The sequence below is a fragment of the Tenrec ecaudatus genome, chromosome 3 (genome assembly GCF_050624435.1).
Source record: "Tenrec ecaudatus isolate mTenEca1 chromosome 3, mTenEca1.hap1, whole genome shotgun sequence".
NCBI classification, from domain to species: Eukaryota; Metazoa; Chordata; class Mammalia; order Afrosoricida; family Tenrecidae; genus Tenrec; species Tenrec ecaudatus.
In genome coordinates, this window is record NC_134532.1 from 216724586 (window position 1) to 216749371 (window position 24786).

The 24786-nt window shown below is 51.0% G+C and overlaps 1 protein-coding gene across 2 annotated transcripts in view; it reads left to right on the forward strand.

Moving 5' to 3' along the window:
• The window catches only part of STK32B (serine/threonine kinase 32B), a 235891-nt gene that overhangs the window by 198956 nt on the left and 12149 nt on the right, over positions 1-24786 (forward strand). For both annotated transcript variants that reach the window (XM_075545032.1, XM_075545033.1), the window contains one exon: positions 17611-17714. In XM_075545032.1, coding sequence (XP_075401147.1) covers positions 17611-17714 — 104 coding nt within the window. The remainder of the gene's footprint in view (positions 1-17610; positions 17715-24786) is intronic.

Genomic DNA, 24786 nt, shown 5'->3' on the forward strand with positions numbered 1-24786 from the left:
AGCAGATGGGTTAGAAGGCTGTCCAGACAGAAAGGAAGAAGGTAGGAAAGGTGTGTTAAACTGGGTCTTCTAGAGAATCACACATATATGTTTAAGAAAAAAACTTTATATCAAAAAAAGAATTTTGAATCCAGAAAGTGACCCGGTGCATTCCAACTCAAGTCCATGGGTCATTCACTAGCTGGAGACACTCAGACTCACGGAGCTGCCAGTGGATGAAGAAGGAAGACAAAGCAGAAAGCTGGGAGATCACAAGTCAAAGGACACAGGGCCACAGGGATCCTTGGTCCCCAGGAGCATGGGAGAGGGATGACAGCTCCCAGGCTCTGCAGGTCACCTGGGCTGCCAGCCTCAGATGTGAAACACAGGTGCCAGCCAAGTAGGAAGACAAAGAGCAAGAGCAAGCAACATACCCAGTGTCTCTCTTATACAAAGGCCCCACCCTCCAGGAGGTGCCATCAGGCTGTGACCTGATTGATAGGTTGGTTGGATTTCATCCTTGTCTTCATGTTACATCATGTTGACATAAACTCTAACCATCGCAGAAGGTATTGGAGCAAGAAGGTTCTGGAAAGGACAAATGACAAGGCAAGGGGACCCAATGATAATGCTGAAGGAGAGGGTAGAGTCCAAGAGGCTGCCTGGGTCTCTGACTTTTAAACTGGGAAGACCGTTAGCTGAGATGGGAACCTAGGAAAAGGGCCATTTGGGAGATGCCCTGGTCTGGGTTCTTCAGAGGAGCAGAACCAGGGGAATGGGTATATCAATAGAGAGAAATTTTTACTTCAAGGAGATAGCTCATGCAATTGTGGAGGCTGGCAAGCCCCCAAGTTGTAGGTCGGATAGCAACCTGGAGACCTCAGTAGGCTTATATCCAATGAAGAGAGAGAGAGAGAGATTGGGCTTGACCATTTGTATGCTGTAGGCAGGCTATACCGCTAAGAAAGGCTCCTAAGAAGACTCCTCTTTCAATAAGTTGATCACGTCATATTACATTATGGAAGGTGATCACATTATGATACGTGAAGAAGAGCAACCGGCCCTGTATCTGCCAAACCACTGAGAATCACAGCTAGGCCAAGTTAACCCACACACAGGAGGCATCGCAGGAGGGATGATGATGGGTCTGGTTTGGAAAGGTTGAGTCTTGGCCGCATTGAGTAGTAGGGCCCACAGGACAGTGAGACAGTGAGGTGAAGGAGTCAACAAGCAGTTGGCTGCACTACCTGCCAACTGGTCTTGCCATGAGAAACATCAGCAGGTCAGAGACCTGGGTTATAGGCCCTTCTGGGCCAGAAATCATCTTGTTATTTTTAGTTGGTTCTGACACCATCTGGTCTCATGTGTTACTCCCTAGAACTTCTCCATAGGGGGTTCTTGGCTGCCGCCATTACGTCAGCTGGTTGCTAGCCCTTGTCTTCTGCGGTACCGCCAGGTGACTTTGAACCACCAACCTTGAGATTGGCAGCTGAGCTTAAGCCCCACTCCTCCTTTCACTTGTTCAGCTATAAAATGAATGGGAGAGAGGGAATGGCCTCAAATATCCCCCGCGCACCGGAAATGCCATGATTCTAAACCGCTAGTCAAACAGGGAGCAATTTCCTGTAGAAACAGATCCTACAGGCCTGCCAGCTCGTGGGTGAGATGTTGAATAGAATTTCACTTTCCACCAAGGCAATGAAAGCATTCAAGAAAGCATCCACGGAGCGACATCAGCAGGATGATGATTGCCGTTTAGGAGGTTGTTGTACTTTTCTTTCATATTTTTAGGCTAATAAGGAAGTAAACGCTGCGATTAGCCCAGGGTGGTAAATCTCACCGAATATACATTTACATTTCTGAGGGCCAGTGGGGAGGAGAAAGGCAATCTCTTTCACTTGACACCTCATATTCTTGCTTTTCTGGAAGGCCAATTGTGTGATAGCTCTTGGAATCAAAGCTCACTTTCCATTTAAAGCCTACGCTGACAGAATTACTCACCAGCTGTAGGGATGGTTAGCGGGAGGTGAGGCGGATCTTTCCAGGCCACTGGGCGGGGCTGGGAGGGCAGCCAGAGCTCCGTGGAGCTCCAGGTTTACCCAGAGCCCTAGTGGGTTCCATCACCCTGCACCATGCTAGGTCCTGGGGGCATTACAGGGAGGAAAATAGGCACCGTTGGCAAATATGACTCAAATCCTAGTTCCGTTGCATTTTTAAACCATCTTGATAAATCTGCCTGTTCGTGGAAAGCCCACCTCTTTCTTCCTGTGGGGTAGTGTTGTTGTGAGGCACTTTCCAGTCCCTTCCAAGTCACAGCGACCCCGTCACCACAGAGGGGGCACTGCCTGGTCCGGCGCTGTCCTCACAATCGTTACTGTGTTGGGACCCCTTGTTGCAGCCACTGGGTCAGTCCCTCTCCATGAAGTTCTTCCTCTTGGTCACCGACCTGTAGGGTGGAGTTCCTGGATCTTCATCAGTACTCTTGCTTTGGGTTATACTTGGTAGATACAAACCCATTGAGCATGAAGAGGGCTTGAGCTATGAAAATCAATTGTAAGGACGACGCAGGACCGCACAACGTGTCCTTCTGTTGTGCATGAGGGTCACCAACGGTCGTAACTGACTGAATGGTACCTGACGACGACGACATACATTGACGCATGAACACACACACACACACACACACACGCACACGCACGGCAGATGTAGCTACCAGGGCAGAAATACCAACTATTTCTGCAGCTACTAGAAACTGAAATAGACATACACCAGGAAGGCCAGCCCCAGCTACAGCAGGATCTGGACTTTACATCTCCTGACCTGTGAACAAAATTTGGGCTGTTAAGGTCACCCACTTTGGGTATTTCTGTTATGACAAAACAACCCATTGACTGGAGTTAATTCTAACCCACGGCACCTCTATATAGTGTTTCCAATGTCGATGGGATCGGCTATCAGGCATCAGAGACCTAGAGCAAAAGATCATGTCGATGTGAATGCCGGCGGGGAGAGGGGGAGGCGGGGCAGGGAGTTCGGAGTGGAGACCCAAAGCCCATCTGCAGACAATTGGACATCCCCTCACAGAAGGGTCACAAGGAAAGGACAAGCCAGTTAGGGTGCAGTGTAGTACTGACGGAGCAAACCATACAAATTTCCTCTAGTTTTTTAACGCTTCCTCCCTGCCAATAACGTGACTCCAATTCTATTTGACAGATCCAGCTAGACCAGATCACGTACACTGGTACAGATTAGAGCTCACAGCACAGGGAATCCAGAACAGATAAAACTCTCAGGATTAATAATGAGTAGTGATACCAGGAGGGTAAGGAGAAGGTGGGGGGAGAAAGGGGGAACTGATCATAATGATTGACATATAAGCCTGTCCCAAGGGGACAGACAACAGAGAAGTGAGTGAAAGGAGACAGCAGTTGGTGTAAGACATGAAAAAAAGTAATTTATAAATTGTCAAGGGTTCATGATGGAGGGAGTGGGGGAGGGGAGAGATGAGCTGATACCAAGGGCTCAAGTAGAAAGAAAATGTTTTGAAAATGATCACACAACATATGTACACATGTGTTTGACACAATGGATGGATGGATGGATGGATGGATGGATGGATGGATGGATGGATGGACGGACTGTGATAAGAGCTGTAAGAGCCCCCCCCCAAAAAAATAATGATTGTTTGTGTGTGTAGTTAGTTAGTTAGTTAGTTAGTTAGTTAGTTAGTTAGTTAGTTAGTTAGTTATAATCAGCCTCGTCTTTCATTTGAGGAAAGGCTGGTGGGTTTGAACCAAAGACCTTGCCATTAGCAAGGAGTCCAATGCTGACTTGACCCTAGGTAATGCAAAACCCTACCGCCATTGAGTGTCTTCTGACCCATCTCACTCAAACAAAACTCAGTGCTATGGAGTCAATTCTGCCTGACGGCAACCCTACAGGACAGAATAAAGCTGCCCCTGTGGGTTTCTAAGACTGTAAATCTTTACGGGAGCAGAAAGGCTCCTCTTTCCCCTGAGGACCAACTGGTGGTTTCAAACTGCCGACCTTGCAGTTAGCAGCCCGATGCATTACCCACTAGACCACCAGGGTCCGAGGCAGGACATCTTTTGGGGACTCGACAGGTACCAGGAAGGAGACCTGAATGAGAACACGGCATTAGGAAGAGGAGGAAGGGCGGGCTTCAAGAGACATTACCCACCAACTGCCACAGAGAACACTGGGACTCACGGGGACGGTAGAACAGACGGGATGCCCCCTAGGGTTGAGGTGGCTGCCGGTCCTTGTGGACGGAGAGGACCTCTTCCAGAGCTGAGATGTTGGCAGACCCAGGCTTCCCACAAAGACTGTGAGAACAAAGCCTTCCTTGCGTCTTCCAGCTTCTGGTAGAAGCTCCAGGAGTCCCTTGCCTTGTGGCAGCTAATCTCCCATTTCGGCCCCCATCTTCACCTAGACTTCTCCTTGGCATCTCTATTCCCAAATCTCCCTTTATTCTCTCATGTAAGGATACCTCTCATTGGATTGGGGGCCCAGCCGAAACCTGGGGATGATCTGACCCCCAGAACTTGAATGCAACCCCACCGTCAGAGACGATCCCCAAATAAGGTCACGTTCACGAGGCACTAGGACTGGGACAGATCTGTTTTGGAAGACACTACTGAACTCCCGAAGCCCTTTCAGGCACCGGACTTCTCATGTGAGAAACGGACTTCTCATGTGAGAAACGGACTTCTCATGTGAGCACTCATCGTACCAGGAGGATGAAGAGAGAGCTCTCGTCATTGCACCAGGTCGATTCAGCCCAAAGGACAGAGTAGAACTACTCCCCGGGGATCTTCAAGGTCGAACTCTTTATGACTTGGCCTCACATACCTTGGACAGGTTGTCAAGAGAGACCAGTTGCTGGAGAAAGGCATCATGCTTTGTAAAGTAGGGGCGCAGCGGATAAGAGGGAGGCCCTCAAGTGGTGGATTGACACGGTGGCTGAACCGTAGGCTCAAGGATAGGAACGACTGAGCATGACGCAGGCCCGGGCGGTGTTTCCTTCTGCCGTACACGGGGTCACTGTGGCGTGGATGTGACGAGATAGCACTGTCGGCACCTCTGCTGGGCAGATGCCCAGGGCTGCTTTCCCACAGAGCGCAGAGCATCGGGGGCGTCCGAACTGCCAACATCTTGGTTAGCAGCATAGCATTTAAGCATGGTGCCACCAGGACCTCTTTGAAACTAGATGTTGTTGTTGTGAGGCGCCACCAAGTTGGTTCCGACCCATAGCAACCCTGTGCACAATGGAACAACACTGCCCCGTCCTGAGCCATCCATGCAATTGCTTCCATGCCTGGAGCCCTTTGATACGGCCACGGTGTCCGTCCATCTCATCAAGGGCCTTCCTCTTGTTCACCGCCCCTTCACTTGACCAAGCATGGTGTCCTTCTCCAGGGACGGGTCTCTCCTGACAACATGTCCAAAGTACAGAAGACAAAGTCTTGCCATCCCTGCCCCTAAGGAGCACTCTGGCTGTACTTCTTCCAAGACAGATGGGTTTATCCTTTCAGCGGTCCATGGTCTGTTCAATATTCTTCTCCAGCCCCACCATTCCACTGCATCGATTCCTCCCCGATCTTCCGTATTCAATATCCATGAGAAGAAACAATGATCATAGCCATCGGTACCAGTTCCAGCAGAGTGTGGTTGTCCACCCATGAGGGAAAGGAGGGCACTGGGCACAGAGCCCGTACCAGTCCTTCCAGCTTGGAACCTGCATGGCCATCTCGCTCCCAAACACTGGGATTCCGGGAAAACAGGGTGGAAATTCTGAAGCCCAAAATGTTGCTTTTGTTCTGCCATCACCCCAAGTGACGTCTGTGCAGGGTGGAGAGAGTGGCACGGACCACAGCTATCTGCCACCATGGCTGGTTGAAGCAGCGTGGGCAGAATCAGTTGCTGTGTCTACACTGAAATCCAATGGGCTCAGGGCAGCCAGGCATGAGAAAGATTGATGGGGATGCCTGGGCACACACATGCTGCCTCTTGGCTCTGCTCTACAGGAGAGGCGGCACCAGGCGGCAGCTGTCGAGGGCTCTGGGGACATGCGGGCAGGGCAGAGCAGAGGGAGGGAGCCGGCAGACGGACCGTGACGGGGGAAGGCAGGCCCTGCCGTTGGTGAGAAAGCCCCTGGGTTAGGGAAGAAGTCCCTGAGGGCAGGTCTCAGCTGAGGACCAGATGGGATCTGTAGAACTGCTTAGCTTGGGGTCCAGCACCAACTAGGGTCCCCGTGAGGAGCCGCTCATTGGATGACTAATAAGCAGAGAAGATCCTGGACTTGGAAGCCGTACTGATCTCCATGGATACAATGGGATGGATCAGAAGATGCTGAATCTGCAAAACAGACAGAATGCGGTGCAGGGATCCAGAGATTAGAATTGTCCCTGGTGTCTGGTTTTAGTGACTGGGTAGGCAGTGAAAGAATTGTGTGATCGAGCTAAAAAAAGTACCCACTATCTTGTCATTTCATTTCTCCAAGAACATTTTGAAGCTTCTTCATCTGAGCCATCTAGGGCTTGGGTGACAGGCTCAGGAGACATGCTGCACTGGGTAAACCTGCTGCTCAAGACCTCTTTCTTTCTTTGCGTGTGTGTGTGTGTGTGTGTGTGTGTGTGTGTGTGTGTGTGTTGGCCTGAAAAGGCCAATTTTTTTAAAATTAGGGGCTCATACACCTCCCATCACAATCCATACATACATCAATTGTGTAAAGCACATTTGTACATTCGTTGCCCTCATCATTCTCAAAGCATTTGCTCTCCATCCAAGCCCCTGGCATCAGGTCCTCGTTTTTTCCCCTCCCTCCCCACTCCCCCCTCCCTCATGAACCCCTGATAATTTATAAATTATTATTTTTTCATATTTTGCTCTGTCCCATGTCTCTCTTCCCTCCCTTTTCTGTTGTATGTCCCTCAGGGAGGAGGTCACATGTAGATCCTTGACATAGGTTCCCCCTTTCCAACCCACCCTCCCTCTACCCTCCCAGTATTGCCCCTCACACCCCTGGTCCTGAGGGAATCATCCGTCCTGGCTTCCCTGTGTTTCCAGTTCCCATCTGTACCAGTGTACACCCACTGGTCTAGTCAGACTTGCAAGGCAGGATTTGGATCATGGCAGTGGGGGGCGGGGGAGGACGCATTCAGGAACTAGAGGAAAGTTGTGTTTTTCATCGTTGCTACTCGCACCCTGACTGTCTTGACAAGACCTCTTTCAAGTGCTGAAAAGCAAGGATGTTACTTTGGGGACTAAGGTGCACGTGTTTGGGTTCTTTAGGGAAACAAATCCACAGAAACTCATGTATCAGAGAGAGTTTTATATAAAGGGTAAGTGTGCATCAAGAAAACATCCCAACCCAGTGCTGCCCAAGCCCACAAGTCCAACATTAACCCTTATGTCCAACACCAATCTACAAAGTCCTCCAACATCTCACAAAACACACACTATGATGCCGACTGCAGGAGGAAAGCCGAGTCAGTGAATGTGTAAGCATCTCAGCGCTGGCAGGGGTCTCCACACCGGTGCCCCAGCATCGCGGTAGGTCCATGTGCCTTCTCCTCAGGGATGTCCTGCAAGAAGTGAGCCCTACCAGCTAAAGCAGGGAACTGGCTAAGGCACCTTGGCCCGACCATCAGAAAGCAAGAGACCTGAGAACTAGGAAGGTGAGGCTCACTGAGTCATTTATCCCTCCACCCTTCAATTAACCCCACTTGTGTTTATCGGCCAGGTTGGCACAATAAACTACCTCAGTGCGCCTGACCCAAACCGTGGCATTTTCGATAGCCATCTAGGCATGTGAAAGTTGGACACCGAATAAAGAAATCAAATGCATGTAAATGAATTATGATGTTGGAGAAGAATATTGAAAGTACCACGGACTACCAAAATAACAGAGCTGTCTTGGGAGAAATATGGCCAGAGTGCTCCTTAGAGGCAAGGATGGCGAGACTTTTCCGTACATACTTTTGGACATGTTTTCAGGAGAAGACAACATGTGTCCCTGGAGAAGGACATTCCGCTTGGAAAAAGAGGGGCAGCGAAACAGAGGAAGGTGCTCAAGGAGCTGGATGGACACAGTGGCTGAGGCAATGGGGTCAAACGTGGGAACCATTGTGAGGATGGGGTAGGACCGAGCGGTGTTTCGTTCTGTTGTGCACACGGTTGCTATGTGTCGGGACCAACTCCATGGCACCTGACAACAGCAGCATAGTTCCAAATTGAGGGCACCATCAGCGTCATGAAGTCTCCGAATGTCCTGGGGCAGTATGGGGGATCCCTGCTTGTCTGGCCCAGCTCTGGGGGCCCTCGGCATTCCTTGGCTTACATCTGCAGCATCGACCCATCCTCACTTGACTTTCTTCCCTGTCGCCTTCTGTCTCTTCTCTTCTCCTACAAAGACCGTCCTTCAGATGGAATAAGGACCCACCTGCTCAGGCATGACCTCGTATTAATGGATAACAGCTTCTAAAATCCTGTTGCCAAACAAGGTCATCGCCATAGACACAGGTGTTAGGGGTCCAACATATCTTTTGGGAGAACACAACTCAATGCAGTATAGTAAACCCAACGGGGCAGAGACATAGGAGGCTCGAAGAACCATGTTCATAGTAATTGCAACCATGTTTGCTATTTATGGAGAAGGTGCTCTTGTGGGTCAGCGATGAAGCAGTTGGCTGCTTACTGAAAGGTCAGCCGATTGGACTCGCTGGTTACCCTCTTGGAGAAAGATGAGGCGGTCTGCTTCCTTAAAGATGTGAGCCCTGGGAAATCTATTGGAGCGGTTCTATTCCATCCTACAGGGTTGCTATGAGTCAGAATTGAGTTGACGGCAGCAGTGGGGCACTGAGACCTGAGTTTAGTGCCCAGAGGAGACTCTCGCAGTGAGGTCATGCTGAAGAGGTTTCAACGGTTTCCGTATGAAAATGGACCAGGAACAAAGGTTGAGGATCTACTTCTAAATGTTGTTGTTCTTGCTAGGTGTCATTGAGTCGATTCGGACCCTTCGTGAGCCTGTGCACAGCATTAGGAGACACTGCCTGGTCTCACGTTATCCTTGCAACTGTCCCTAAGCCTGAGCCCATTGTTGCAGCCACTGTGTCCATCCACCTTGTTTAGGCCCTTCCTCTTCTTCGCTGCCCCTCTACTTTATCCAGCATGATGTCCTTCTCCAGGGACTGGTCTCTCCTGGCGTGCAAAGTACGTAAGACAAAGTCTCTTGCCATCTTTGCTTCTAAGGAGTGTTCTGGCCATGCTGCTTCCAAGACAGATTTGTTTGTTTGTCTGGAAGTCCACAGTACGTGCAACGTTCTCTTCTCCAGCACACTTCAAATGCATCCGTTCTTCTGTGGCAGTTCTTATTCACTGTCTAACGTGCACTTGCGTATGAAGGAAGTGAAAATATGGATTGGGTCAGGTGCACCTTAGTCCCCAAAGTAACATCCTTTCTTATCAACACTTTAAAGAGGTCTTGTGAAGTAGATTATCCAAATACACTGCATCCTCCCATCCAAGGACTAGCCAGGCCTGACCCTGCTTAGCTTCTGAGATCAGACGAGATCAGGCGCATTCAGGGTGGTATGATTGTAGACTACACTGCATCCTTTGGTCTCTTAACGACTGCTTCCATGAGCGCTGACTGCAAATTCAAGCAACATGAGTTTTTTTTATGTCAATCTTTTCTCCACTTCACGATGTTACCTATTGGTGTAATTGTGAAGATTTGGGTTTTCTTTACACGATTTGTAGCCTATACTGAAGGCTTCCATCCTTGACCTTGATCAGCAAGTGCTTCAAGTCCTTCTCAACACCAGCAAGCAAGATTCAATCATCTGTATATTTTAGGTTGTTAATAAGCCTTCCTCCATTCCTGATGCCACATTCTTCTTTATGTAAGCCAGCTTCTCAGCATACAGATTGTTTTAGGCAGGGTCTCTAGAGAAATGAACCCAGAACACTTATGATTTTATAGACAGATAGGTTTATACAGCAAGAAGGAATACAACAGCTAATTAGTCCACACAGCAGTATAAGGGGTTCAGTTCAATTCACTTCCATGGAACAGTTCATATATTGGAAGTCCTTCAACTCACGTGGGCTGCTGGGCCCAAGGTCACGGAAGCAGACAGTGGAGTCCTCCCTAGGTCAAGGCAAGCAGAGTCTGCCTACAAGCAGCAAACAGCAGCTTGGGTCACCAACAGTCAACCCCTCAGGAGCTTAGCAGAGCAGGGCCGGATGGGATATCTTACTCACGCAATGCATGACAGGATGCACCAGCCTCAAGCTCAAGCGATGGACACAGCAGCAGCGAGGTGAAGCAGGTCTCGAAGAAACCTCAAGCTCTAGCAACATGATCCACGGGTTGGCTGTCCACAGGTAGTGTAGCTCACAAGTTGAGACAGAGAACTAGCTAAAGCAGTTGCAGGCTGGTCCAAACACCAGAGGGCAAGAGGAAGAGGGACGGGCCTCTTTTCCCTCCGATCAAACTACCACCTGATTATTCCCACATGTTCCTGTTGGCCAGGCTGGCACAATAAACCTACCTAGCACAGTTAGCCACAGTTTATTATGGTCCACACAGGTGAACGCATCAGCGGTTAGGTAATGTTTAAACTCTGCTCTGCCCACGCTACCTCCTACCCCAATTAAGAACTAAGTAAATAACTTAAGGGGACAGTTCTCCTGCGTCCAAAGTGTGTGCTCCCCAATGAGGTCCTGAGGATCTTCTTGCACGTCAAGCAGAGTCACAAGCCTGATTACAGAGATCCCACCATGTGTAAAGGTCACTCCAGCGTGGCTTCTCTTACCTGTGTGACTTTCTCCAAGCCACTGCACCCTCTGAACAGCTGCATCATGGGTCTGGTGGCAACAGGTGCTGAGGGCCCGCGGTGAAGAAGCACTTAGAGCCTGTGTGTAGCCACGCTGTGGAGTGCATGGGGCAAACACAGAGTGTTCCTTTGTTCCACTCACTGCCGTTGAGTCCATGCCAACGCTTGGCAGCTCTACCAAACAGGGTAGACCTGCCCTGTTTCTGAGACTGGGACTCTTTACGGGAACATAAAGCCTCATCTTTCTCCTGAGGGGAAACTGGTGGTTTTGAACTGCTGACCTTGTGGCTAGCAGCTCAATGTGTAACTGCTATGCCACCAGCGATCTTCAGGTTTAAAAAAATGCCCTTGAGTTGACTCCTCCCCATGGCGACCCTGTGTGTGCCAGAGTCGAGCTGGGCTTCTGAGGGTTTCCCAGGGCTGGAGTGTCAAAAGGAGGTCTCCAGCGCATTCTTCCAAGACTCCTGTGGGTAGACCCCACCCTCCAAGCTCTCTTTTAGCAGCCAGCCACCTTAACCATCCGCAGGCTGGAATTTATCCACCGGTCACATTCAAGGGTCAGATCAGTCACCCGATGCCATTGGCCCTGTCCTCCCTTCTCCAGCTTCTACCCAGTTCTTCCCCATCCTACGAAGACTGGGTGCCAGCCTGAAGGGTGAGCTGAGACCACCTTCACATGAATGCTCCCAGAGACGGATGTTGGCTGCTCCAACAGCCGCAAGATGAAGTTACATCTGCAAATTGATTTACAAGAAATAATTCTTCTCTCACAATACTTCCCAAGGGGTAATTAGACCCTGCAGTGGGATCCCTGGGCTCCCAGGTGGGAGGAGGGTCATGGGATCGACCCTTGATCTGTACCTGAGGGAGCACATGGGCTAAGAGAACTCCCAGGAAGACACACTCTCCAAGGGTGGACCTCCTTCCTGCCATGCCGACCTCCCGGGGCTCAAGTTCCGTAGCTCCTGACAAGGACATGGGGCCCGGCATCTTGGTTGTCTATACGGTGAGTGCTAGCTATCAAGAGGCTCCATTTCTTGGGGACTCACATTCCTCAGTTCAGCTCTGAGGTTGCATCCCAGCCTCTTCTCCTTTCTGCACCTATTTTGCCCACCGCTGGCTGAAGCGCCAGGTGAGACTCAGCTCCCACCGGCTCCTCTTCCTTCCCGGACTTCTCGCCCGGTAGTCCATCCTCGCACTGAGCATCAGTCACCTCCCTTTTTATTCTGATTCCAAGGACCACATCTTTTTTCCCCTGGGATGTTTGCAAGTCTTTCCCAGTCACTCCTTGTGTGTCCTTGGGCTTTTCATTGATGCTAAGGGACCACTGAGCCCTGGTGGCCCTACAGGAGTGGCACTGGGCTGCTAACTGCAAGTTGGAGGTTCAAGCTCACCAGTCTCTCCTCCGGAAGGAGATGAGGCTACCTGCTGCCCTAAAGAGTTACAATTGACTCCACTGGCCTTGGTTTTGGTTCACAGGCGGATTGCTAACTGATGGCGAGACTTCGTCTCACATACTTTGGGCAGGTTGTCAGGAGAGCCCAGTCCCTGGAGAAAGACATCATGTTTGGTAAAGTGGAGGGGCGGTGAAAGGGGAAGGCCCTTGATGAGATGGCTGGACACAGTGGCTGCAACAATGGACTCGGGAATAGGACGGTGCAGAGGCCGGGCAGTGTTCCCTTCTGTTGTGGATAAGGTCACTACAGGTCAGAACTGACTGGAAGGCGCCTGACAACAAACAACGCAAAGGTGATAGGTTCAAACCCAGCCAGCGGCACTGCAGAAGAAAGGCTTGGTAATCTGCTTCCACACAGATCCAGAGCAGAAAACCCCAGGGACGTGTTCTCCTCGGTCCTACGCGGGGTCAGAACAGACGATGATAATGAATCTGGCCTCTTTGTGACTGTGACACAGAGACGGGTGTGCATCAGAGCTAGCTCCGCTCCCCATACGGATTCAGTCAGTGTGCTGAGCAAACCCTCAGAGAAGCTGGAGTATATGAAGAAGCGTGTAACATCAGGACGGGAGGAAGGCTTATTAACAACCTACCGCATGCAGATGACCCAACCTTGCTTGCTAAAGGGGAGGAGGACAAGATCAAGGGCTGCAGCCTTCTGTGTGACTTGCAACTCAGTGTAAAGACCAACATCCTCACCACCGGACCAGTAAATAACATCGTGATAAATGGCTGAGGTTGTAAGGATTCCCTCTGGCTTGGACCCACAATCGGTGCTCATGGAAACACTAGTCAAGAGATCAAAGGAAGCTTTGCACTGAGTAAACCTCCCGCCCAAGACTTCCTCAGCGTGTTGAAAAGCAAGGATGGTACGTTGGTGTTACTTTAATCACTCGCACCCAACTCGAGCCTTGGTATTTTCAATCACCTCATCGGCATGTGAAGATTGGACATTGAATAAGGAAAACCAAAGTAAAATTGATGCACCTGACCCACAGTGTTGGCAAAGGATTTCGTACATGCAATGGGTTGCCAGCCGAGAGAATAATAACATCTGTCTTGGAAGAAGTACAGCCAGATTGCTCCTTAGAGGCATAGAGGGGGAGACTTGGACTCACGCGCTCTGGAAATGCTATCAGGAGAGACCAGTCCCTGGAGAAGGACATCATGCTGGGTAAGGTGTAGGGGTGGTGAAAAAGAGGAGGCCCCTCAACGAGGTGGATCGACACCAGGGCTGCAGCCAAGGCTCCAGCTGAAGATCAAGGGCAAGGGTGGCTCAGGACCAGGCGGTGTTAGTTCTACAGAACACGGGGTCCCTGTGAGTTGGAACCAACTCAAAGCACCTCATGAAAGCAGCCACCATGCAGAGATGTATTTAATATGGGTCTCCAAGCCAAGGCCTGTGCCGTTCCCGCCAAAGATCTTTTTCCTGATGATTCCATGTCAGACGGTTGGAGAGGGAGGAGAGATGCTGATTAGGTGACATGATTCAGCGGAGTGCTTGTGGAGAGGATTCACTGTGATTACCACCCTGCTCAGTATGAAACGAGCCACCTTAGAAGCAAGAGGGGGATCTGATAGCAAGAGAAAAGAGGCAGGAGTGGAGCATCTCCTTTGGGCCCTGAGATCCCTGTGCATTAAACCTCCATGAAACAGGAACTGCTGCACCAGAGTGACAGAGGAGCAGCAACATCAAACCCAGGAGCCAGAGTCTGGGACAGAGAGGCGGGCTTCCCAGGTCACAGAACAAGCAAAGCTGCGTGGTTTGGACGGGAGACTGGCGTGTGGAGTGAGACGCCTCTGGGCACTTGATTGGGGGAGCTGGGTTGGCTGACCCACAGAACTAAAGTTGGATGCCTTCAGCCCGAGGCGTACCATGGATTTGCATGCCCTCCAGGCATTTGCTGGCAGCCCCACAAGGGCACAGCAGAGAAGAACCGGTAGGGACTGAACAGCTGCATCCTGAGCATGTCTCACCTGAATTGTCACCGCCAACATCCTCAATAAACCCCATCATCTTTAGCACCCACTGGGTTTTGTGGGGCCAATGAGGGGAGAGCCATGTAGCTACGAGAAGCAGGGATAGCTCTCTCATTCTGACCTTATATAATAATGGAGCAAAGCCTTTCCTGGCCCTGCACCATCTGAACGATGCTTGAATCTACTGGTGGGTGTACGGTGCCAACCACCGTAGAGGGGGCTTCTTTGTTTGGACTGACCTCGTTTCCAGGTGATTGGTCTTCCCTGACAGTGTGTCCGAAGTGAGTTGAATCTCACTATCTTCTTCTCTTTTAAGGATTTCGTGGCTGTATATCCTCTCATTGATTTCTTCCATCTGTTTGTTGTTGTTGTTATTGTTGTTTTTGGATAGCACTGAGTCCATTCTGACTCATAACTGCCCCGTAGGCTGTAGTACAAACGTTTCCCGGTCTTAGGCCATGCTCACAATTCCTGCTATGTTGGGAGCCATGGGATTAATCAACCTTGTTGAGCTCACTCCAAATTTACTGTCATCGAGGTGATTCCAACTCACAGTGACCTTATAGGACAGGATAGACCGGCCCCTGTGAGTTTCCAAGACAATAACTTTTTACAGGAGTAGAAAGCCTGTCTTTCTCCCTCAGAGCAGCTGGTGGTTTCAAACTGCTGACCCTGCAGTTGGCAGCCCAACTCTTAGCCACTATGCCACCAGGACTCGTATTGCTTGTTACTTGTTTCCTTTTAAATTGACCCTCAACTTTACAAGCATGACGACCTTCTCCAGGGCTGATCCTTCTTGGTGGCTTGTGTTCAAAGTAAGTGAGACAAGGTCTCACTGTCCTCCCTTGTAGGCAGCATCTGGCTGTGCTTTCTCTAAGACAGACTTGTCCATCCTTCTGGCAGTTCACAACCTAGATGACATTCTTCTCCAACACTGTAACTCAAAGGTCTCGAGTCCTCTTCTGCCTTCCTTACTGAGTGTCCAGTGTTCACAGTCATGTATGGCCACTGAAAATTCTATGCCTCCAGCCAGGCGCACCTTAAACAAACAACAACAAAAAAGAAACCTCACTTTGAGTTGATGCTGCCTCATAGAGACTCTGTAGGACAGGATAGAACCGCACCCCCCATCCCTCCACGAGATTCCAAGACTAACTCTTGCGGGAGTAGAAAGCCCTGTCTTTCTCCCATGGAGAGCCGGGTGGCTCTGAACTGCTTAGCTTGCAGTTAGCAAGCAGCCCAATGCATACCCACAAGCCACCAGGGCTCCTTGGGCACACTTTAGTCCACAGCCACTGTGAATCCCACCACGTGTCTGTAGCCACACAATTCCAGAAACATATCCTAACTGCTGATGGAAATCTCATCTGTCCCCCCAAGGCTCCTATCAAATGCCTCTTTTCCTCCAAGATGTTGGGATTCCAGCCAGGAAGGGCTGCAAACACACGGAGGACAGACTAGACCGCAGGGGTGCCGGTAAAAGGTCACGGGCCAGGGCAGACAGTTGTCTTGTCTAACGGAGCTAGACAGGGGCGGCAATGCCAGGGAAGACGCTGAAGCACAGCCAGCGAAGAAGGGTGGTCAAAGCAGGACGGGGGTCAGGTCTGAGGGTCTCGGGGCCAAAGGTTGAAGATGGGAGGGAGACAGGCTGGGCACTGGGGTCCCGATGGGTGGGCCCAAGTGGCCCTGGACCAAGGCTGGTGGTCGTCTTCCTGGGAAGAAATGACTGAAGGGGTGTCAGGAAGTTGCCTGCATGGAGAGGAGAGGGAGGATCTCCACACGGAAAAGAAAAACCCACAGAGAATACACTTCTCCCGCTGTCATTGGCCGTCAGCACGTCATAGCCACGGTACTGAGTTGGGTTGACTTGAGAAACAAATCCATTCACCCTCACCGATATATAAGAAAGAACTTATGTCCAAAAGTAGTTATCTATCAAGATAGCAGCCCTGTGCAGTCTGATTCGAGTTCATAAGTCTGATACTAGCCCCTAAGTCCCTCTTCAGACTCACGCAACCCCATGCAGTGATGCCGCAAGCAGGAAGATCCCAGGCCGGTGGGTGCGTGGATCCCAGGCTGGCGGTAACATAACAGGCTTCCGGCAGCTCTCAGGTGCCCAGCAATTAGGAAGGGAAAGGTAGAGAGCGAGGAAGAGGTCAGCCTCCACAGGGTCATTTGATATCAGGCCACACCTCCAAGGGACATGCCCTGATGGACAGCAAACTCCGCCCACATCTTCTTACAAAAGCCTAACTCACAGCAACCTTCACTCGGTCGCTGCAGCTGTGTCGATTCCACCTCATGGTCTCCCTGGAGGACCAAGTAGCACTGCCCCTTTGTGCTTGGGCAGCAGGCAGCCTCCTCTTTCTCTTGTGCAGCAGCTGGTGCGTTCGAACCCACGGACATGCGGCTAGCAGCTCCGTGTGCCGTCCACTACCCCACTTGGGCCTCTCTGGCAGCCGAACGAACATTCCCCGTCTGTGGCCATCTTCACACTCCTTGTGACGGAGTGGACGGTGTCTCACTGAAGTTCATGTTGCAGATCTCAGCCTGGGTGCCTGTGGGTTAAAATCCCATTTGAGATGGTGTTGCTTTGTCATGCTAACGAGGCAGAGATTAGCGCCCAGAATCCATCCCCTTCAAGATAAAAAAGAGATTGAACCAGCAAGCAGCGGGGCAGAGAAGGGGGCAAAGCGATGCCACGCCACTGGGAGCAGACGTTTTTTAAAAGGCCAGGGCTTTACTGCAGAGCTGTAAAACTTTCCTCGAGCGCCAGCACCCCGAATTTCCGCCTCTGAGGACAGACATTTCTGTCTGCTGGGGTCACCCACTGGCGGTATTTCCATGACCGTGGCTCGGGAGAACGAAGCCGCTGCGTTTGCACCCACTGTCGCAGCCCCTGCGGCAGTCCATCCGGTCGACGCTCTCCCGCTCTCTGGCTGACTGTCTTGACCAAACGTGATGTCCTTCCCAGGGACCCGTCCCTCCTGACACGGTGTCCTGAGGAAACCAGACGCCATCCGGCCGTCCTTGCTTCTGAGGAGCGTTCTAGAGCTCTGCCTCCAGACCGGTGTGTCCGTTCTCTAGCTTAGGTGGAGGTCTCTGCCAACCCCACGGTCACGGCTTCTTTGAGCTTCCTTCCCTCTGTCCAAGCCCTCCCCACGGAACTCCCCGGTGATCATTAGAACTCAGAGTCGCTTCCCATCCATTTCCCCACAAGTCCACGTCAGCCAGCAGTCCTGCTGGCCGTGCCTCTCCTGTGTCCGTCTACCCATAGGGGCGGTCTCGGCGAACCATGGTGTGCCACCGTGTCCTTTGTCCTGTCGTTGGCAGCTCCGGAAGTGTTCCAGGTGTACATGGACGGAGGCCCCGGGTACTCCTACCCCGTTGACTGGTGGTCCCTGGGCGTCACTGCCTACGAGCTCCTGCGGGGATGGGTAAGAGTGGGCACGGGGCTGGGGCAGAGGGCACCATGTTTGGGGGCATCGGAGGGGCATGCCACTGGGACAACACATGGTGCTAAGATTCGGTCCGGGTGGCCTGATCAACAACCACGCCAGCTCTCCCTGAGCTCCAGAAGGACTCTGGGGGGACCACCTAGTGACTAAAGTCCAACTTCCCATCTCCTTTCACCGAAAGGAAAACAGAGGTCCAGGGAACAAGGCTTGTACAAAGGTTCACATCTAAATAGTTTGAGAGCCAACATCCCCCGATTTCAGGTTCTGCCTTTGTTCTAACCAAAGCACCAGCCATTTGCGCCTGGTTTTCCATCGGGGGGTTAAGTTCCTTCAAGACAAGCCCATGCTTCCTTTTCCTTGTTTATTTGCATGGCTTGATCGATTGATTTGTAGCCATGTCTTCCCTTGATATGGTAAGAAATGCTCAGTGCTCTATACATGGAGGATGCAGTCCACCCTTTTGCTTTGTTTCTTATAAATTTGAGAGTGGGTCAATGGAGCTATTGGACAGTCAATCACTCATGTATTTATTCAACGAGGGGGAATGAAGACGCAAACTAACTTTGAGACAAGTTTTTTTGCACAGGGGAGAACCTGAAATGGCACCATTTAAGCCCACAGCACCTTGGTTTCTTCCGGTGCAAATGGAGATAACACCATTTCTGCCTGTCTCATGGCAGTGGAAGTCATCCTGGGATATTAGCATATATCTGCATCCGGGGATGCAGGAGAGCCCGGTTCTATGCCCTGCAGTACGTTCCTCTTGTCACCACCCAGCTCTTCAGCGGAGGCGATGAGGATGCTGAAGATTCCCGTGGAGCTTCCACTGAGGCAACTAGGAAGAAAGGCTTAGCCAGGCGTGTCCCAAAATTCGCCAAAGGGAATTTCATGGATTACAATGGTCTAATCTGCAACCAGTCATAGTGATGGTTCAGGGCTGGGCAGTCAGTACTCATTCCATCGTGCACGGGGCTTCCATCGGCCAACGTGCCACAACTAAACAGAATCAATGGCCCAAATGCGATGGGGAAATCAGGTGGTGCCGGGCTATCGGAAAGATAGTGGCTGGGGCCTCAAAGGCTTATATTAAAATAAGCAGTCATCTAAGTGAGGTAACAACTCAGTAAGTCCACACAAAAGAAGCACACCGGCCTCGCGTGATCCAAGGACTGTAAATAATAAAATCCAAGAAGGGAGGAAGAAATGGCAGTAGAGTTTTAAATTCTGAGTGCCTACTTTGCAGAAGCTTATGGATGCAGTGAACATCCAAAGTTCATCTTCAGGATCTCCGCTGGATGAGGCCTCTGTGTGTCCCCTCTGACCATTGCCCGGGGGTGTGAACAACCTCGCTGTCAGGCCGCGTTCACTGGAAAGTGGACTGGTGCAGGTGCCGCTAGGTGAACATTTAGCGCCTTGTCATGTGTTCTCCCTTTGGACCCATTTTAAAGTTGTTTTAGTTTAGTTTTGTTTTTTCTGTTATCTTTCCAACTGAGGTTTTTCTGTTTTATTTTGTTATTGGCTTGGGTTTTTTTGTTTTGTTTGCTTGCTTTTGTATGTTTTTCTCGATATATATACAGCGAGAGGGAACATAACAGCTACTTAATCCACACAGCAGTACAGAGGGATCCGTTCAACTCACTTCCACGGAACAGTTAATATACTGGATGTCCTTCAACTCACGTGGGCTGCGGCTCCAAGGTCAAAGAAGCAGACAGCGGAGTCCTCCCTTGGGCAAGACAAACAGACTCTGCCCACAGGCATCAAAACAGCAGATGGGACACCAACAGGCAGTAGCTTGGGAACTTAGCCAAGCAGGCCCACATGGTGTATCAGAATGCAAACAAGGCAAGGCAACAGGATCCACCAGCCTCAGTGTGGTGAAGCAGGTCTCAAAGGAGCCTCGAGCTCTAGCAACATGATCCACGGGTTTGGCTTGGCCCATGGGTAGTGTAGCTCACAGGTTGAGGCCAAGAACCAGCTAAAGCAGCATCACATTCCAGCACGCTCTGATCGCCAAAGAACAAGAGAGATGGGTGGGGAGGGGACGGGCCTTGCAGAGCCATTTATCTCTTTGCCCACCAATCAATCTGCGACCTGGTTAATCCCACATGATCCTGTTGGCCAGGTTGGCACAATGAACCTACCTATCACAAGGTTATGGCGGAGGAGGTGGGAGGGGAATGCAGAGCTAATGATGAGTCCAAGGAAGATGTTCTAAAATTGATTGTAGTGACGATCACACAGCTCTTTTAAATATGTTTAAACTATTGAACTGAGTGACATACGAATCATGTCAATAAAACGGTTTGAAATGCTATGAATTAATGTCCCAGCGTATGAACTCTCCCAGGCGGTAGGAGGTAGGATGTGTGTGCTGCTCATCCTGCTGCCGGGCTCGTTGCTGAGCCCAGAACCTGGCAGAGAGCAAGCTCCTCTCTCTGCAACTATAGCACCCCGTCCCGTCGTTGGAATGAGTGTGCACGGTCTGCCAGCAGACCGTGGGATCCTCCAGGGCAGGGCTGTTTCTGATCCACTTGCCAGGAGCCCCCAGTCGCCTGGTACAGAACAGCTGTCGGATGAATGTTCCGTGAAGGAGTGTTTTGCACGGAGCTGAACACGTTGCAGCTGCCAATACAATGGGAGGGCGACCGGGGATTCTTGTTATGTGTTCTGTCCTGGATCTCAATTACTTCCCATGCATTCCTCAAAGCATCGTGGCTCTACACCGTGTTTGCCAAATGAAAAGAAAGGATAAACTTACTCGCTTGCTCATACTTTGAGTGAGAGAAACTGACCCTGCCCTCCAAGCTTCTTGGTTCCTGGTTGGTGTGTTTGTCTGTCTGCTAGTCCCATTTGATCTATGCACTCAGACAAGAAATAGGAGGGTCTAGGAAATTGCTGGAGCCAGCAGACACCATCCTCCACCGGAGGGCATCTGTCCCATGGACTCCATCCCACCGAAGACCCGGGCACACAGTTTCCCTAAATGCAACAGACGCTTCACCAGCACAAAGTGTATTTTAGGTGATTCCTCCTGGGACTAAAGTCAGAAGCTAAAGACCAGGCAAAGGGATGTAAATATGTGGTAGTTATGTAATCGTTGATCAATTTCAGGATTGAGTATAGGGGTGGAGTCTAGCCTGTCAATCAGATCGTAGCCAATGAGGCCTCTATGTGGGCACGGCCTTCTCCTGGGGATTCTGGGAACTCCTGGATTTCCTCCTTGGAGGCAGGAGACACTCTCTGCTCACTCCCTGGGAGACTCTCTACTGACAAGACACTTGGAATTACGCTAGTGCCATGAGCTGGAACATCCACACAGAGACCCCTGCCAGTGCTGAGATGCTTACAATGCCACTGGATCCACAAGACTTCCCGCCCACTGGCCTGTGATCTTCCTGTATTCGGCGCCATGTGTTTTGTGAGTCTGAAGAAGACTTTATAGATTGGTATTGGACATATGGGCTAATATCAGACTTATGGACTTGAGCTGGACTGGGCTGGGATGTTTTCTCAATATTCAACTGCTGGTGTATATAAACCTCTTTCTTCTACACATATGCGTATCTAAGAATTTGTTTCTCTAGTCAACTCGGACTAGCACAAAATATGAGTAGGTCTCAGCTACTTCAAGTCTAAAGTGTTTCATTCCAAATGGGAAGCATGATAGATTTGGTGTCTACTTGGCTGGGCCAGGATTCTCAGTAAACCCCTGTGATGTGACCTAACCCAATGTGATCAACTGCATGACGGGATCTAACATAACATAGTCAGCCCTCTGGGCAGTCAGCAGTGGGGGGAGGGGCATGCAGCCCCGCGGATCAGATTACAGCCTAGATGCAATGGAACAAAAGACTCCCCGGGGTGGACTGCTCCTTATAAAGCAGACTCCGTGGGAAAGGACATCACCTGCATCATCACAAAGGACATTTCAGGCTCCACCTCGAAGGGCAAGGCTGTCTGTGGGTGGGACCGTATCTATCCACACACAAGGAAACCAGACAACACACATCCATGCACCATGCAAGTGCATGGAAAGCTACTGACGCAGACATCGGACTTCTCTTTCAACCAACGTCTTCCATCTGCAATGGACCAAACATGCGATCAAAGAGCAATGGTGGCGATTGGCAAAGCTGAGCTGGAAATGAAAAGGAAGCAACGGTGGTTGGCAAAATATGGGCTTGATGCTAGAAACGAGGCTGGAGATTTGACTGATAGAATTTCGCAAGACCCACCTCAGCACCTTCGCAAACATCCTGTTTCAACAACAACACATGGTCTTCTCCAGACGGAAGACCCAGAAATCAGAGCGACTGCCTCTATGGGAAGCGACAGTGGAGAGGCTCGAGATCAGCAGCTAAAAGGGGTCCCGGGCAACCGTGGACAGACCATCCATGGCTCCAATGTAAGTGCAGATAAAACTGAAGAAAATCAAAACTAGTCCAGGAGAGCCAAGGTGTGACCCCTTGAGTCTAAGCCATCTGAATTTCAAGCACATCTCCAGAACAAATCTGCCGCACTATTTTTATTTTTGGTGTTTAAATATTACTTGTGTTTTGTTGACTGTGCCATAGCATCTGACTGTGTGGATCCTCAAAATCTACGGATGGCCTGGAGGAGACTGGAGACTCCAGAACATTACATTATGCTCGTGTAGAACCTGTGCTCGGATCAACGAGCAGTTGGATTAATGAAACAAGGGCATACTCCATGGTTTAAGATCAGGAAAGGTGTGTCAGGGTTGCGCCCAATCACTGTATTTATTCTGTCTGTATGCTAAGCAAATAAATCACCAGGGCAGTGGATTGTACGAAGAAGAGTGTGGCATCAGGATGGGAGGAAGGCTTATTAACAACCTGCGCTGTGCAGATGACACAGCCTCGCTGGCTGACAGTGAGGAGGACTTGAGGCCCTTGCTGCTGAAGAACAAGGGCTACAGCTTTCAGTGTGGATGACAGCTCAGTGTGAGGAAGACCACAGTCCTCACCACTGGACCAACAGGTAACATCATGACCAGTGGAGAAGATATTGTCCAAGATTTCATCTTGCTGGAATTTACAGTGGATGCTCATGGAAGCAGCAGTCAGGAGATCAAAGAATGCATGGCTTTGGGTCGTCTGCTGCAAGGAGCTCTTTAAAGTGTTGAAAAGCAAGCATGGGTCACTTTTGGGGACTAAGGTGCACCTGGCCCAGGCCATGGTCATTTCAAGCACTTCGCATGCATATGAAAGTCGGACATGGAAACTGCGTGTGAACTGCAGGGCTAGTGAGGACGAGTGGACGTGCCACGGGCTGCCCAAAGTACAAGCAGGTGTGTCTTGGATGAAGAATGGACAAAGTGCGTGTCAGAGGCAAGGATGGGACACTTGGTCTCACGTTTCTTGGGACATGTTGTCAGGAGAGACCAGTCCCTGGAGAAGGACATCGTGCCTGGGAAAGTGGAGGGGCGGCCATAAAGATGGACTGGCCCAGGGTCTGCAAACAACATTGGGGAGGATGGCGCCTCAGGGCGGGGCAGTGCTTTCTCTGTTCTGCAGGGGGTCCACTGTGAGTCAGAACCAACTCCACGAGGGCCCCTCCCAGCAGCAACCATGAGTTAGGTCGGCTTGGCATGGAGGCCAGGTGGGTTAGGCACAGGCTGTCCCAACCCACCAGCTGTGCCTTGGGAGGAAGAGGAGGCAAGGTGTCCTCTCAGAAACCCTGCAAAGGGACCCTTGAGTCAGAATCAACTCAACAAAGACAGTGCCTTTGATTTGTTACTGCTGTTGTTGATGAGGAGGGTGGGCTGGGCGGGACCAGGTGAATTGTTCAGTCCTTTTCAACCTGGGTGGTCTGAAACTCAAGGACACCCCTCCACCCCCATCCTCCGCCCTGCCAAGGAATTCAATGATTGCTTAACCCCCTGGAAGGAAGCCAAGTTCAGCCACTCTTTGCTGTTCATGTCTTCACCTTTGGGATCCAGAGAGAGAGAGAGAGTAAAACCTTGCATTCGAGGGTCTCCAGGGCCCAGCACGGTTCGAATGGTAACAAGAACGGGTGTGTGGATACGTTTTTCCCTTGCGTGTGTGTCTCGCTCTCTCTCTGTGTAAACGAGCTCTTTCTTTTCCACTGCTTTCTGAAACAGAGGCACACGTCCCCTCTGTGAGGTCCCGCTGCTGATACCGAGACCGCAGATCATTCGTTCCCCACCCGAGCGACACAGCTGCTTCTCGGAGTGCGTGCCTCCGAAGGCCGGAGAGTGGCGATGCCACAAGGCGGAACACTGTGCTATTTGCCAGTCTCCTCAGAGAAAGAGCTGTTTCATCAGCCACCCCAACAGAAGCTGAAAGTGAAGTTCAAGTGGCAGACCTCAGAAAAGAGGGCGTCGTGCGTGGTAACGTCGCGGAAGGCCCTCAAGGAGATGGGCTGGCACAGTGGCTGCACCCGTGGGCTCCCGGATAAGCACACTGTGAGCAGGGCGCAGGACCGGCAGCGTCCGTTCTGCTGCCTGAGCTCGCTAGGACAACACAGCCTCGAACAGCAACTGCATCGGCTCCACTGCAGAGCATGCCTGGCCATCTGCTCCCACAAAAATACACGAAAGCCAAGAAAACCTGCCCCTCTGCTTTTACCAAGCACGATGTCCTTCTCCAGGCACTGGTCATTGGCTGTCCTGCTTGAGAAGGACACGTCATCAGAAGGGATTGGCGGTGAGAGGAGGCGAGGTTTGGCTTAGAGCGCCAACCCGGGTCCTGGAAACACAGTGCCCAGAACGATGGACGGATGAAACGGATGGACTTGTTGAAACAGCCTCAGGGAGATGGACGGGCACTGAGACTGCATCTGGGGGCTCAGGCTCAGGAACCGTGGTGAGGACAGGGCAGGAGCGGGCAGCATTTCCTTCGGTTGCTCACGGGGCCCCTGTGACCCGGAACCGACTCTCCAACGTCTGACAGCTCTGTCACGTGGAGACCTCGTGAGTCTGAATGAACTCAGCGTCCTACGGTGGACAGGAGCATTCTCCCAAGAGCAGCTGGTGCTGGAGGCAGACCCATTGGAAAGAAACCGC